Source organism: Lonchura striata, chromosome 4, assembly GCF_050655825.1.
Source record: "Lonchura striata isolate lonStrDom1 chromosome 4, ASM5065582v1, whole genome shotgun sequence".
Lineage (NCBI taxonomy): Eukaryota > Metazoa > Chordata > Aves > Passeriformes > Estrildidae > Lonchura > Lonchura striata.
The window spans coordinates 51,784,730-51,800,475 of NC_140706.1; the positions used below are offsets into that span (position 1 = coordinate 51,784,730).

Here is a 15,746-nt window from a genome sequence, read left to right on the forward strand (position 1 = left end):
CTCCTCTTGGCATATCCAAAACAGACACTCCACAAATCAAACTCACAAGAAACTGAAAAACGGCTCTGTTGCAAAACCCACTGGATAAGTAATGTGGAAAAAACCAGAGCTTTATAGAAAAATCCACATTCCATGTCTCAAACCCAATTTGAGATATGCACGTTCCCCATACACAAATGGAACGTGTAAGTGTTCACACCCTGATCTGTTACTAAGACCTTTAAGAGCAGAACAAGAGCACATTGGTACTCCCCAATGTCTCCACATACCCATGTCAGATAATACTTAAGAAATCTGATTTTATTGTTTGCTTGGGTTTTTGTTCTGGGAACTATGTTTTAACATTGTTGTTCCCAAACTGTGGCCTTTAAAGGTCATGGTCAACAGAACAGCATTATACTACACATTAATTATGTCCACTGGAGAGGCTTTTCAAGTACAAGCTATTTATAAGTATTTTTGAGTTTGTAAACAGCATTTTTATCAGCAAGAAGGTCTTGAAACTGTTGCATAGAATAAAAAATTAGAAGAACTCAGGAACAAATAATTCTACAGGGTTTTAAGGAAAGTGAGGGGACTTGTTCTCTGAAATTGTAGTATTTGGATAAGCTTCTCTCAAATACCAGGAAGATTTCAGTATCCATTAAAAGAAACAAATCCCCACAAAAATTTTAAAAATCATTGCCGAAATAATTCTACCTTGCTTGTTTCTCTCTTAGGTACAGAGGGAAAACACCAGCAATATCTTTTAAAAAAGGGTTCCAAGAGTTGGAGAATAATATTTATTCACCTTTTTTTTTTCTTTTTTATAATAATTTCCAGGTTTCCCTATTCTTTTTTAGGAGGGGAAAAAAGTAATCAAAGATCCAAATGCTGCAATATTCTTAACGTAACACGTGGCAAACAAGCATATACTGGAAGTCTGAATGCCAGTGCTTATCCACAACAGGGTTTGACAGATGGGTAACAGTGCCACATGCTACATTTCTTGCTTCTGATGATGAACATACCTTTGTCACATGAAAATGATCAGGTTTTTGTATAGAAGACACTCTGGAAACGAAAAACAAACATAATTGTAAAAAAAATAATTCTTTAATTTTTAAGTATTTCACTGTTCCACTCACCACATCCACTCATACATACATAAAATATTTAATTTTGTTTCCTCTACAGGAAACAAGAAGTTTTTAAGTTAAATCTACAACACTGTTGTTAATATAATGAAAAGGCAAAACTGAACTGAATTAATTTGTCCAGATACAATGCTAGGAAGTCTAGCATCTAGCATTAAGTACTATTAGATTTATAAATCATAATTCTATATCATCATTTCAGAGACTTCAATCTGCTTTCTGTTTTTCATTCTTTCACAAGAAACCATCACATAATTCCACAGCTCTCGCCAATTTATCGTTCTATCACTATTTATATTTTAAATAGTGCATTGCTGATATGCAAGCCTAAAACAGAACACTTCCTTTTAGAATAACACAAATCCTCCCAAAGAACTTGGCAAGTTAAATAATACAGAAACGTTTTACACAGTCTTTGGTTTTCAAAAATAAGGTTAATGTCACTGCAATTCTACAGTAATGGCAAAAAAATTTCTCCCAAACAATGGGCACATTGAAACTACTGTGTGGTGGTGGGAAGGAAAGGAAGTATGGCAATGAAAAGGATTAAGTAGATAAAGAATTGACAGATTTTGTTATATCTAAATTGAAATGGCTGTATGTTACAGGTAAAAAGCATCTCATTCAATCAGGGGATTTTTTTCAGATTTGCATATACTTATATGCAAAAATACACACACATACACTAAAATTAAAAAAAATTAAAAACCGAGCAAAAAAATCTGATACAGTAACATTCTGTTTGCAAACATTGGTGCTGGTACATGTGAGTGTTTTCATGCTGTTCTCACACAAAATTGGCTTTTTGACACATTTGTGTCATATTTCCATGCATCTTCTGAATAAGGTTTGGAAAAACTGCAGCTGGATTCTCATTTCCAAAAGACAATTTGCTAGGGAGGCAAAAAGGTTCATTTAACTGGAAATCAGCTAACAGAGGCCACAATTTTAAAACCACTTCTGCTGTATAACCCATCTTTTCAGAAAAACATGGACAGCTACAATTGAATTAGGCATACTTGTTCCCGTTTAACAACTCTTTTTTTAAATTTTCCATTCTGCCCTCTTTTTTTCCCCCTTAACTATTTTGTTCACAATTTTTATTCTTTCCTTCAAAGTCATTTGGCTCTCAAGCTCATCGGATCCCAGCAACAGGAAGCCTAATGCAATTTCAGTATCTACCTTACAAAAAAGGAAAATATACATAACCCAGATGCCATGCAGACAGGAGGGGAGAAAAAAATAAACAGAAGGAAAAAATAAAGGAAAAATTGCAGAGCATGAGAAGATGTTCTGCACTTGGCCTTCCCCACTGGTGCATGGCTGCTGACACACATTATGTCCACATCAACAGCAATTCTTAATGGAGAGAGTGTTTTGTCTGCTCCGGGGAACAGGTCCCTTCTCCCCTTTCCCACAGAGTGTGCAGCCTATGAAAGCCTGACCTCTGGCCCTGCACAGCGCTGGGGTGCATCATTAATCACTCCTAATTGCAGAGTTGTCAATTTGTAGCAACAAAAGCAACAAGAAGGGAGAAAATAATGCCAATACATATGGAAACATTTCTTTCTTTTTTAAGACCATCTCTACCTTAGGTACACTTGTTCATTTTAAATACAGTAACCTAAAATGTTTTATGTATCTATTAAGCTGGACCAACAGAAGAATTAGGAAGACATTGATTATTCAAGCCAACTACCATATTTCACACTTGAGGAAAAAAAACTTTTCTTTGCTAATGCTGGACTTTTGTTTAAATCACATAAAATGAAAATATTTCTTTTTCTTTGTTTTTTACAAAATAATAAAATTTGAGTTTGCAATGGATGACATTGCCTCTATACTCATCAACACAGTACTAAGCAAAAATGATTCCATGCTACTATTACCGGACAACCGAAAGACAGTTGTCAAAATTCATCCTCAAAAATATCATACAAAAAGAAAAAGAGGGTGGAAAAAAAATTAAAAGCTTGATAACCAAAATGTTCATGATGTTCCTTTCAAACAGACAGACAACATAACATTTTCCCCAGAAACATACTTGAACCAAGGACATGAATCTGTGTGCCCCAGACATACTTAAAACAGTTTAACTTGGCCTTGTCGACTTCAGACCATAATCAGACTAAAAAAATCAGTGATTTATCCCATATTGTAAAAAGAAAATGCTCACCCAGCAAACTGAGCCACCAAGATCATAATGTGAAAAATGCATGGTGGTTAGACAAGACAGTACGAAAGGAAATGCACACTTCAAGTCGAAAAGCAAAACATATCCAACACACACATTTAAAAAAATTCTTCCTTCAGGGCTATTTCATACAATATTTTCATAGATACCACTGAACTGCACAGCCAAAAAGTAATTAAACCACAGAATCATGCATACTCCCTAGCTGTTAGCACTTCACATGCCACCTAGCAATTAAACATAGTAGGACTTCATGCAGGTTTGGTCCCACTGAATGTGCGAATAACTGATGACAAAGGTTTTCAGAATAAGATGACACGCTTGCCCTGTTACTACTTAATAGAAAAAGCTGGATGGCTTGAAGCATGGTATTTTCTGAATGATTTAAAACTAGCAGTTCAGCATATTAGTTTATGCAATACTTTCAATAACATACAAACAAAGCAAAGACATAAGAGCTCAGTATTCAGGCATATTATAAACAACTAACACAAAAGACCTTGGCAAATGATTACTGTATCAAACTTCATAAGAATTATTATAAACAGCAAAAAAAGCAGCTTCAGTCATTGCTTACTGACAAACTATTAATGAAAAGTGCATAATTTTTTGCACAGCTTCTATATCAAAGTCATTCATTTTTTTATTGGAGGCAAGGGGAAAAAAAGCAGCTATATTTAGCTTGTGTAAACAGCTCATTTTTACCAAACATGATCAAATTTGCTGTCTAAACATACCAAAATACAGTCCTCTCTGATGAATACTTTCATGACATTTAATGTAATTCAAAACATTCCAACTTCCAGAGCAGCCTTATTAGGAAAATGAATTAGTCCACTCTTCACTGTAAGCAGTAGGTCCTGCAAAAACTATTCATTCTTTAAATTCCCCTATTATGCATTCATTTTCCAAGTATTTCACCCAGTTTAAAAAAAAAAAAAAAAAAAAAAAGAGACAAGCAATTTGACAGAACCCTTCTATAGTTACCAGTAAGTGGAAAAACACATAATTAAAGCCAAAACTACAGTTCTTCATGCTTCTGCAATGAGTACAATTTGATACACCCCCTCCAAGGACTGATCATCAATGGCAACATTGTTATCTCGATAATCAACATTACAGAAGCAAACCCTCAGCCACTAAACCTCTAAATCTTCATGAAACCTAGAATCCAAAGGACATGTCAGAGCTGTCTCTTCTGAACTCCATTGAAAGCCCCATCATCCCCCATCCATTTAAACCCCCATAGTCAAGGGACTGTAACTTAAAAAGCAGATGAAAAACTCAACGGGCAAGTCACAAGAAGGTAACTGTGCTTATATGAGCCCTTCTATAAACAAGGGGAACACACAACTCTGGTACTAATACAGCTGCTGTGTTTGCTGTTTTAATATTTCTGTAACCAGAAGGATTGTTCAAACTCTTGTGAGAAATACAAGAAGGTGTAACACCTTCAGTGCATAATAGAATCATCCAGGTTGAAAAAGGTCTTTAAAATCGAACCAAGTCATAAACCTAACACTGCCAAGTCCACCAAATGAAGTCAATGAACCTCTGAACTTTGTTGCTCTGAACTGAACCTTTCTAACAGAAAAATGGAAAAGAGGAAAGATTCCCTTCCTGTCTTGCATCCTTGCCCTTCCAATTTTCAAAACTAACTCCTTTTTCCTAGCTAGTGAATCACCATGAGACAAGTTTTGGCAGCACATGCTAAATCCCTGAAAAGCCACTGGTCAGATCTTTCTTCTGAAAACCTGCATTTTTCATGGTCTTGCCATCGTAGTCTGCAGTTCTGTTGGTTAACTTCATTTTACTTCAACTGACAGGGGAGAAAGCAAAATAAATTTGCTTTCTGTAAATTAGCCAACTCGTGGAACAAAGACAACAAGCAGAAAGCATTTAACATTTTTATATAAAAAACCATGACTTTCACTGGGGGTTATCTGAATAAAAACAAATATAGACATAATTTAAAGCACAGAAAAAGGAACAATCCAAATATATATATTTTCTTCCTTAAACAGACATAATTAATTTCTTATGAATTTTGCTCTGGCTCATTACAATAGAAGAACAGGAAAACTGTTAAGCTTGCTTTTCATTGCAACTTACACACCTTCAGAAATGGTCTCCTTGCATACAATAATACAAAAACATATAAGTGTGTTTCCCACAGTTTTATAGAAGCACACAGTGCCCCAAGCAACATCCCTTTGTACATCAGCACTTCTGCAATCTTGCCAGGGCAAGCATCTGTGGCCTCAAGATTGTAAACCTGTTCACAGCCCAACACAAGGAAAAGCAAAGGCAGCAAAATCATCATTAAGCAGAACTCAATGAAAATTGGAATCTGTTGCAGTCACTGCAAAAAAAAAAGATTTCTTTCCTTTTTTGCCTTAAGAAACAGCAATGTTTTCAAATCCGTGCTCTGGTCATTGTGGTTGCTAAGAGATGGCTGTCAACATTTTATTTCATAAGTCATTCCCTTTGTTCTAGTATATTATGCTAAGTTTACATTTAGGTGAACATACCAAATTATGACAAATAGTGTTAATTACAATCAAACAGCGGAAATGTCAGTGCTGCACCCAGAGGGTAGCTGGGCACTAGAACAGAGCAAGTTTGTGGGACACTGTCCACAGATGCTACACTTTCATTAAGTTTAAAAGGGGGTAAATTAATAGAATGTGTGTGACAGCCTTTTACATTTGGTTTACACTATAGAATACTTCACATCCTCATAGTGTGCCTCCCCAAGCACATCCAGGTACAATGAAGCACGAGGTCAGGTAAAAAAAAAATTGTGTTCTTGCTTTTCTGGCTGCTTGATAGTTGGCCAAATCAAATTTAGGTCTCTCCTCTTAAATTTAAATAAAGTTTGTGATTTCATCATTATGTGTTAAAATAAACAGTGCTGATATTTTAGGAAAGAAAAAGGCTGCACTCTCCTTTGGTATTCCTACCCACAAAGGTTTAGTTGTTTTTAGGACCTCCCAAAGACAACTACGCCTCAGTCTCATTCCTGCGGTCTGTGGCAACCCTACCAATACATTTGTAAAGAGAATTTAAATGTAGGCAGATAATATTTTATTCTATTACAGTAAAACCAAAAAGAAAACAAAAAGCTAAGGAAAAAGAATACCACAGAATTTATCTCACCTTCAGTCAGAGGCTTTTAAAAACATGTTTTTTGCTTCCAGAAAGGCAGAAACTTTAGCAATCTGGAGTTCCCATGTTATGGTTAGCCCTGACTAAGAGGGCACATCTGTACACACCTATCCGTGATTCCCCTGATTAAGGCCTGAGCAGGTAAAGCATCCCCAGTACCAAGTATGGCCGATGCCCTACAATCCTGTATGGCAGATTGCTTCCAGCTGTCTTAGAAAAGTCATAAAGCAGCCTAGATACAAGTGGTAGCTCAGCATGTCTAAACAATCAGGATAATTTTTATCAGTTTTGCCTTGCTATAAATATATTTTTCTTTTCTTTAAGCCTTCCTAAAGCTGTCTTGCTAAGTAATAGTATTGACATAAGAGCTAAGTGCAAGTGACAAGATAAAACAATTACATCTGGTTTTCTAATAAACTATAATTTACACATTTGATTTTCTTTATCAGTGGTTATTAGATAGTAATTTTAACATAGCAAGCTACCTTTTAAAAACAGACATCTTAAAGAAAAGCACAGGTCTAAATAACTCAAAGATCTAGTCAATCCTCCAAAACCATTTAAAAAAAATGGCTTAGTTTCAACATTGACTTCAGTCTGTCGTCAAATATAAGTAATAATTTAAAAATTAAAAACTAAGCACAATTATTTTTTCTAGTGCTTTCCACAATATGGTGACTAATGTTTAAATTACCTCCTTTGTTTAAAACATAGCCCAAATAAACTCAAAAGTGTAGTCATATCTATTTTAACTGGAAATCCACCACAAACAGCTCCCCAGTCCTCAGCATGTCCTTATTTGGTTTTTATTCTTTTCCCTTAAGCGTGTGTGTGGGAATGAGCATTTTTTTCTCAAATGAAGAATCTGGCAATACAGACAGCCGTTAGTTAATAGTTTACTTCTTTTGGGAACAAAGCACACCTCTCCTCTACAAAGCAGCTTACCCATTTATTATTTCCAGGAAGTCTGAGAAGGACAGTGGAAGTGTAGTTAACCACATGGGATGAAAACTGTTTCTGAGGTGTCAGGCAGCAACAGCAAAGAAGAGCCCTGTCCTTCCCTAGGTCAGCAGCATGGGAAATGGTGTCCCCCACCCAGACTTCAAAAGTATTGTCCCGAAATCTGGCAAAATCCCAGCTGCCCTACCATGTCCTGCTTCTTCCTGACTTCAGGTGATACAAGGAACAACATGAGCAACCTAATAATTCTGAATTTCTGAATTTCTATCTGTGGTGTTTCAACTATCTACACTATGCAGACATGTGGAGAGCCTACCACAACTGCATGGCTGTTGGGAAACCACTGAGCCTGGGACTGCTCCAGAAAAGCCAGGGACATGACAGTAGTCACCAATAAAGAAGCAAGACGATAACTCTATTTAAAAGGATAAACCATGTTCGTTTTAATAGGACATGATATGGGTTCAGTTATTTCCCATTAAGGTCATGAATATCATTAAGCTTTTGTCTGACTTCTCAGTGGGACCTACCAGCAAACCAGCCAATTTTCTTTCCCTGTCAGCCCCTCAGACACCTCTCTCTTCCCACCCATGTTACCCCAGCAGCAAGGGATGAATACTTGTCCTCAAGGTGCACGAGCACAGGATCCGACTGGCAAAGTAGCTGCCAGGGGCCTTTTCACTACAGGGACTCTGCAGCCAGCTGGTCTGTAGCTGGAGAGAGAAATCTGGTCTTAAACAGAAATCCAATTCAGCTAAGCCCAGTTAATTATAGAAAAGAAATAAACAAGTCCCTAGGTGAGCAATGCTAAGATAGATTTGAACCCAAACAGAGGGGCCCCAGCCAATCCCATTCAATCCTAAATGCAGACATAGCATTGGCCAACAAGCTGGATAGTGCAAAGACCCCAACTAATCAGTTGCCCAAGCACAGGAATTTTGAACCCCCTATAAAAGGGAGCACTGAACAATAAACCAAGCTGTTTGTCACAAGATCCTCAGAGAGTTCTGTCATTCCTGTCTCCAGCCAATGATCTAACATAAACCAGCACATACCTGAACCAGTCCTCACTGCAGCAGATGTTTGGGGAGGCTCCACAGGCCATCCCCAAAGGGAAAACCACCACAGGTAGCACTGGCTGTAGATAGCAGAGCTGCAACACTATAAACCACATGCCAGAATTATTATTGTATCAATTTAATGAGCACACACTTGCCAGAAGCTATTAACTTTTCCCCTACAGATCTTTGCTTTCCTTGCACTTTATCATTTCCATGTATTGTTTATATTATTATATATTTAAGGTCATTAGCTTAGCAGCATGTATTACAGGTCTAACATGATGAGAAAAGCTATTTATGTCTCAACACAGCAGTCTGCTATAGTTCTAGATATCTAACAACTTCACTTTGGTAGTTTTCTTATATTTTACTTTCCTTTCAACTATGTATCAAGACCTCAAGTTAACCTGGCCAACAGGTCTTACCATAACTTCACAGGAAGGAGAAGTCAAAGATGAACTGTCACACTATGAGCTGCAGCTGGAAATTATTTTGTTTTCTGCCAAAGCTAAGCAAGAAAGACTGGAAAGCAGCAGAGACCTTTAACAGACTATTCCAGCAGTCAATAAATTGGCCAAGAAACCAATTATTAAGTGAAGGTGCATAAAGCAAAGTCCTGCTATTGTTCTGCTGTTTGCAGCAACCATGCAAGAAGAGAAAAATTATTCGTCTAGTTTTTGAAAAAAAATACCATTCACCCTTCTTAGCTCAAAATACTTAGGGGGTAACAGTCACACCACACTTACAGCATATAAATTAAGTTGCTTTTGTGGGCAGCAATCACTGATGGAAAACATCTGATCATCACAAAGCCTGTTGAGATCTTTCACAATGCTGCAAACATTACTTTCATCTTGTCTCATAGCCGAAGTGAGTAATATTTGAGAGGCACAGTATGTATTTTTATTACCTCATAGGGTTTTGTGCCACAGACATGACTTTCTACTGACAATATCCTGGAATTTATCAAAGGCAGTAATTATTAAAAAAAAAAAAGAGTGGAAAAAAGCCATTAAAACAGTGCAGCTGTGAAATTCAGCTTTTACTTGGACACTCAACTCTGCAGCTACCGCTCTTTTACATGAGGTGGTGCAACAGATACATATCTAGTTTAACTTACAGCAGTGCTACTCAATTTGCATTTAGCAGTGTTTCAGACTCCTAGAGAATACTTTACACCTGAAAACCTTCCTGCTTTTCCCAATATTACCAAACACACCATCTTTCATGTACTGTTATGCTTCCATGACACTATCGCTATCTTTCAAGAAGACATTTATTTTCCAAACAGCCAACCATTAATTTATTCACATTTTACTGTTTACTAGAGGAAGGTGTCAAGAGCTGATGAGTCAGGACACTAAAATTTTGATTCTCAACAGCTGAGAACTTGCATGGCAGAGGACAGGTTTTATTTAATCAGTGTCTCATTTTTTCCTGTGGGCTGAAGCTTGGGAACAGTTTATCTAACAACACTTGTCAGTTCACTTACTTCTCTGAGGGCTTTTTCCCTATTCTTTACATCCCACATACACAGAGGTGCAAAATTAACTATCTGAGCTTAGGAAAATAACCAGTTACCTGCATAGGTACTAAATACACTATGTGGCCAGTTCAAGCTAACTTGAACTATTTTCAGCATGTGAAGGACATAGCCCATATTTAAACCATGTAAGCTTCTTTTAATCCATTTAGAGACAACTGTCCCTTGACAGATCATCACATATCCTTTTATAATTAAAGAATGCCTGCAAGTTAGCATCATAAACCATGCATGTTGGAGAGATGTGTTTTTCAAAGGAAAACAACAGGTGTGGGACATAGTCTGCACTGGGAAAACAAAAGTGTAAATAGAGACAAGTAACATTATTCATGGCACCCAAATAATGAGATGAGTGTTTATGAAGGGAAAAAGGACACAGATTACACAGCTGACTGAGATAAAATGAACTTGGGCATCCTTAGGTCAGGTAAGCTACCCATACTTTATCAGATTTTGATCCACTAAGAACCCAGAGTAGAAAGAACAGTAAAAATCATCTTCCCATTCTTCCTCTCATCCCAGTGTTAGGTCAATTTTCAGAAGATTTTAAATAAATGCCATCAAGCATGTCCCACAGTCCAGATAACACCAAATACAATCCCACTCACCCCACTTTCTGAAAAAGGGGAAAAAAGTGTCTTTCTCAAATATATTCATATACTATTCAAATTCAAAGGTACGGAGAGCAATATTTTAAGAAATGTTTAAACTTTCCAAAATGCAAGCTTTTCTATTTATCTAGACTTGGCCAGGAGTGCAGGAAGCACCACTGCTGATGCATTACTGCCGAGCAACTGCCAGATCCAAGGCTACTTCAGGTTCTGGCAAGTAAACCAACAGGACTTTAAAAACTTTTTGATCAGAATACATTTGGACCTGGGTCAAATTTCTTCAAGCTCACTATCTTTCTGGAAGTCTCACTGAACTGTTGAATTCGATGGGCATTTGACTTAACCCTAGCACTGGATGCTCAAACAGCAGCAGGAAAATTTGCCTAACATTTCCAGATAGTCATTGTTTTCTAAGTTTCTGAAATCTTTCTAAAAACACTTATCCTTACATAACGAGTATAGAGAAGAAACAAAAATAAAAGATCAGTGTCCCAAAGCACTACAGACAGTACAGTTATGCAATTCTCAGGAAGCTTTTAATCAGGGTCTTTGTAAATTAGTAGCACAGTCAAAAGCAGATCTGTGTTGTTGCATTCCTTAGGAAATTACAGTGCACGCAAAGCACACCAGACTTCCCCCAACCAATACAGGCTTCCCTTCTCTTTCCTAGCTTGAGACCTTGACAGCTTTGCTCTTGGTCTCCTTTGTAGGACATAACTTTCTGCAGCTGAATCAGAGGCTGCTGAAAACTTCCTCTAATAAAAACCCCCGAGGGAAAAACAAAACACAAGGCAGCATGATGACAACAACAATGACAAGACTGGTTTCCATCACAGTGAGAGTTTCTTCAGCTTCATGTTCCAGTCCTCAGACATTCACTGGCACAAAACATGTCTCAGCAACAGGCACAGAATAACATTATCTGTTACTACAAATTGTTTGTATAGCTGCACACTGAGATGGAAGCAGAGGCTAGAGCACTCCTGGCATCCATGTGTCCTGGGCTCATCCAAAGCAGCGTGGGCAGAAGGGAGAGGAAGGGGAGTCTGCCCTTCTGCTCTGCTCTAGTGAGACCCCCACCTGCAGGGCTGCATCAACTCTGGGGTCCCAGCACAGGAAGGACATGGACAGGGATCTGGTCCAGAGGAGGGTCACCAAGATAATCAGAGGGATGGAGCATCTCTCCTATGAAGAAAGACTGAGTTGGGTTGTTCAGCCTGGAGAACAAAAGGCTCCAGAGTGACCTTATGGCAGTCTTTCAATATCTGAAGGAAGCCTACTAGAAAAATTGTGAGGAACTCTTAACAAAGGTAATGGCCTTAAACTGAAAGAGGCTAGTTCTAGACTGGATATGAGGAAAAATTCTTTCTTGTGAAGGTAGTGAGGCACTGGAACAAGTTGCCCAAAGAAGTTGTGGACACCTTTAAGTCTTCAAGACCAGGTTGGATAGGGCTCCAAGTAACCTTGTCTAGGTGAGCGGCGTTTATGCCCAGGGGAGGAGGCTTGGAGCCAGATCTTTAAGATCCTTTCCAAGCCAAGACATTCTATGATAAGGTATTTTTGTAGCAGCACTGTGTGTTTTGCAGATCCAGCTAAGGCCTGAAGGGAGGCAGCAGCACTGCAGCATATTAGACACACAAGCACCGTGCAACTCTGTTACAGTGGCGTTTGCTTGCTGTGCAAGAGTGGTGTTAGATTATTTTTGGACATGTCTATAAGCCTCCTTATATCATGCACTCTCCTTATAAAATATAATCAGGGACTGATTTCAGCAAATGAATGCATCCCAAATGACTCTCTGTGTTGCCCCCCCCCCGCCAAAAGCATATGGATACACCCATGAGTAATTTGGACCAAATACATGTAATCTGGGGCATGAAGGAGTTTTAACAGCTGCATTGCTCTGATGCAGCTGTTCACAATTACTGACATGTGTCGCAAGGCACTTCTGATTACTCTGTGTTTAATCTATATATAAATGCATTATTTTACTACTCAAAAGCTTGGCATTTAGATGGTATCTGAAAGGCTTCAAAACTGATGTCTGCCTGTTATGTCCCAGCTGGCTATTTCAAAGTGTGCCAACAGAATTAAAATGTCACCAAAGATCATGCCCACTGAGGTATCTGTGTTATTTTAAGAAGTGGAGATAAACTGTGGCCAACTTCAGATTGTTTCTTTAAGTCTTTCGCTAAATAACTAGAGATACAGATTAAAATAAATATGCAAGGTCAATGGCATCACAATTTACATGCTAGCTAGAAAGCCCCTGAACTTTCAGAAAGGTATTGAATGGGTTGCAAGAGCTAAACCAGGAATGGGTAGAAGGGTTTTACTTGAGAGCGTGAATGGCAAATGTCCACCAGTCACATGGAAGAACCTACACACAGTTTCAGTGTTAACAAAAAAAAAGAGCAATTACGGGAAGAACATTTTAATTATTTACCTGAAATACAAAAGCTTTGAAAGCATTGACTCATAGTTGGAGGCTGATTTGATCATGTAAATTATTTTTACGTACATGCTGCTTTACTAGAAGATATGATCTTGGAAAGCCATGGGAGAAGTGCAACTTCACATTCTACTACCTGAAAGCATTTTTTCATGGCAAATAAAGTAACGGGTCTCAGCTGCTTCCTACAAGAATCTTTAGACATGGAAAGGCATAAATTTTTAGGCATGCACTTCTTGAGTGATCTCTTTGGACAAAGATGAAAAGCTCAACTGTTCAGACATCTCTTAATAACACATTTATGTTAAGCAGACCAATGAACAATACAATTTTTCTTGGCCCAACTACTATTTCCAACAGGAAACATCCACAAACAAGGAGGAAAATAAATCACTGACTTGTGAAAGACTTAATATTTCTGCAGTCATTTGCAAAGATGAGAAAACATTTCTACACAATCCTGAAAAATATTCTGTGTGTTTGCACAAAGCTTTGGCTACCATGGTTTGGAAACCAACAAAATAGTGCCAGCCACCCTCTGGTCTCCATAGGTGATATCACATAGTCATCTCCACTCCAGCAGCCACATGCAAAAAGCCTGATTTTTGGACAGCTCTCACCAGGGCTGGTCCTCACCTACCCAAGACTTTCCTACAGACTCAACCAGTCCAAGAAGCACAAAGTTCAAAAGCTCTCTAATGCCACATCAAAAGATTTTCATATCTACAATCACAGAAATCTGATCATCTGGGTCCTGCCCATTTTTGCCAGTTCCTGCCAATTTCTACCAGCTTTCCCTTTTGCCTGCCTGACCATTAGCAATCTACAGTGATCTAAGGCATGGAACACCATTAGACCATTAATTACATGCTCTGTATCTATTATTTCCTTTTTTACTTACCCACACACGTAGCAGCTAAGTCTGACAGATCCTCTGTGGGAAGAGCAACTTAAAGCAAATAAACAAAAGCATCACAAACAAACAAACCCCACTCAGACTGGCAGGCAGGAAAAAAAGTGCTGAAAATGTCAGGAGGTAATTTAATTCAGTGACTAATCATGAGATAAGTTTTCCATGGAGTTTAAAAAATACAAAACCAAACAGCAGGAACATGGTGCATCATGAGAAGAATCGGATGAATTCTTCACATTTTTCATGAATAAAATCATTGGGTAGAATTATACAATGAAAAGGGCAGTCAGGAGTAAATATCAAATGTTTGCAATACTCCAGCTTGCCCTCATACTTCCTTTTGGCCTCACCCACAGTGTGCAGCTATTATTAACAAAGGGTCATTCTCTAATGCTAATGTATGGGAGGCAAAAAAGAAACCCACCTCAGCCAAGAAAACCATCATGATCAAAATGAAAGGTGTAATTTTAAAATAAAAACTTAATGAGTACACCCTCAGAAAAACCCGCAAACTATTTACAACCTGTTTCATCTCTCTTCTGCAAAGAAAGAAAAAGCAACCAGAAAGAATAGTTTCACAGTGTCCTTTAGTCAGATCTTGACCAACAATGTGCTCTGTTAATTACTTGTTGATAGGAGAAACAGTCCAGGTCCAGCCCTGCAAGGTATTATGTTTCTCCAGGAAAGTCAATAAATGCCTCAAGCTCCATTATCTTTTATAGCAGATTAAGTCTTTCTCATTTAATAAAGAACCTTTTTCTTATTCCACATCAAAAGGGATTCAAAACTTGATAACCATATTTTATCCCAAAATACATTTGTCCTTCCTAGTATAAAAAAGAAACAGAAATCTAAGTTATGAATCCATCCTTCCTACCAAGATAAATCTACCAGATTAAACCATTGAATCAGTTCACGATTTCCCTGACCTTACTCCCACACCACTCTCCAGCTTTAAAATTATCAACAATAAAATTGAATTGATTATTACCGATTTCAGCACTGGCGTGCTACCATCACTCACCTCTATGTGTTGCATACCATAGGATTTGTATGCAACAACTACATGGTGTAATGCAAAAATAGCTAATCTTAGTGGCTAATGTAAGTAAGGATCATTTCTTTCTGACTAAAATAAAGAAATAAAGTGACTCACAGATTTTATTAACTGACATAAGACATTCTGAAATTTATCTGGATCCTAAATAAAACTCAACCAGTTTTTCATGAAAGTGGCTAGAAAGTGCCACTTACATGAGACATCTAATTCTCTTCTCCCTAGTTCCATTCCTGCCAAAATACCCTCTCTATATGGTAACTGAGATTTCATATTGATTTTTCTTTTTTTCTTTGTTGTTGTTGTTAACAACAGTGTTGTTTATCTAAGTTGTGCCGAAACTTGATTTTGTCCCAAGTTCAAAGTAATCCCCTGTTCACAATACTATGCCACCTGAGTATAGCAGCCCTGCCACAAGGGACACTTCAATCTGCCCTTGCTCCAACTTGCTCCAATTGCACTAGCAGCTTTCTTCTCCAGGACAGCTCCCTTCAGCCAAGTGCAAAAGATACAGAAACCCCATAACCATACTCTCTACATAATTAAGTTATTTTTATAGGCAGCTCCAAGAGATGCAACACAGAAATATTAGTCCAGCATTCACTTAATCATCATGTTATTGGAGCAGTCACTTATGAGTTAAGAAGATTT

General features: G+C 37.9%; 1 protein-coding gene across 4 annotated transcripts in view; it reads right to left on the minus strand.

Moving 5' to 3' along the window:
- PDLIM5 (PDZ and LIM domain 5) overlaps window positions 1-15,746 on the minus strand; it is a 137,278-nt gene that overhangs the window by 54,092 nt on the left and 67,440 nt on the right. For all 4 annotated transcript variants that reach the window (XM_085579069.1, XM_077782963.2, XM_085579070.1 and 1 more), the window contains exon 4: window positions 1,011-1,053. In XM_085579069.1, the coding sequence (XP_085435195.1) occupies window positions 1,011-1,053 (43 nt within the window). The remainder of the gene's footprint in view (window positions 1-1,010; window positions 1,054-15,746) is intronic.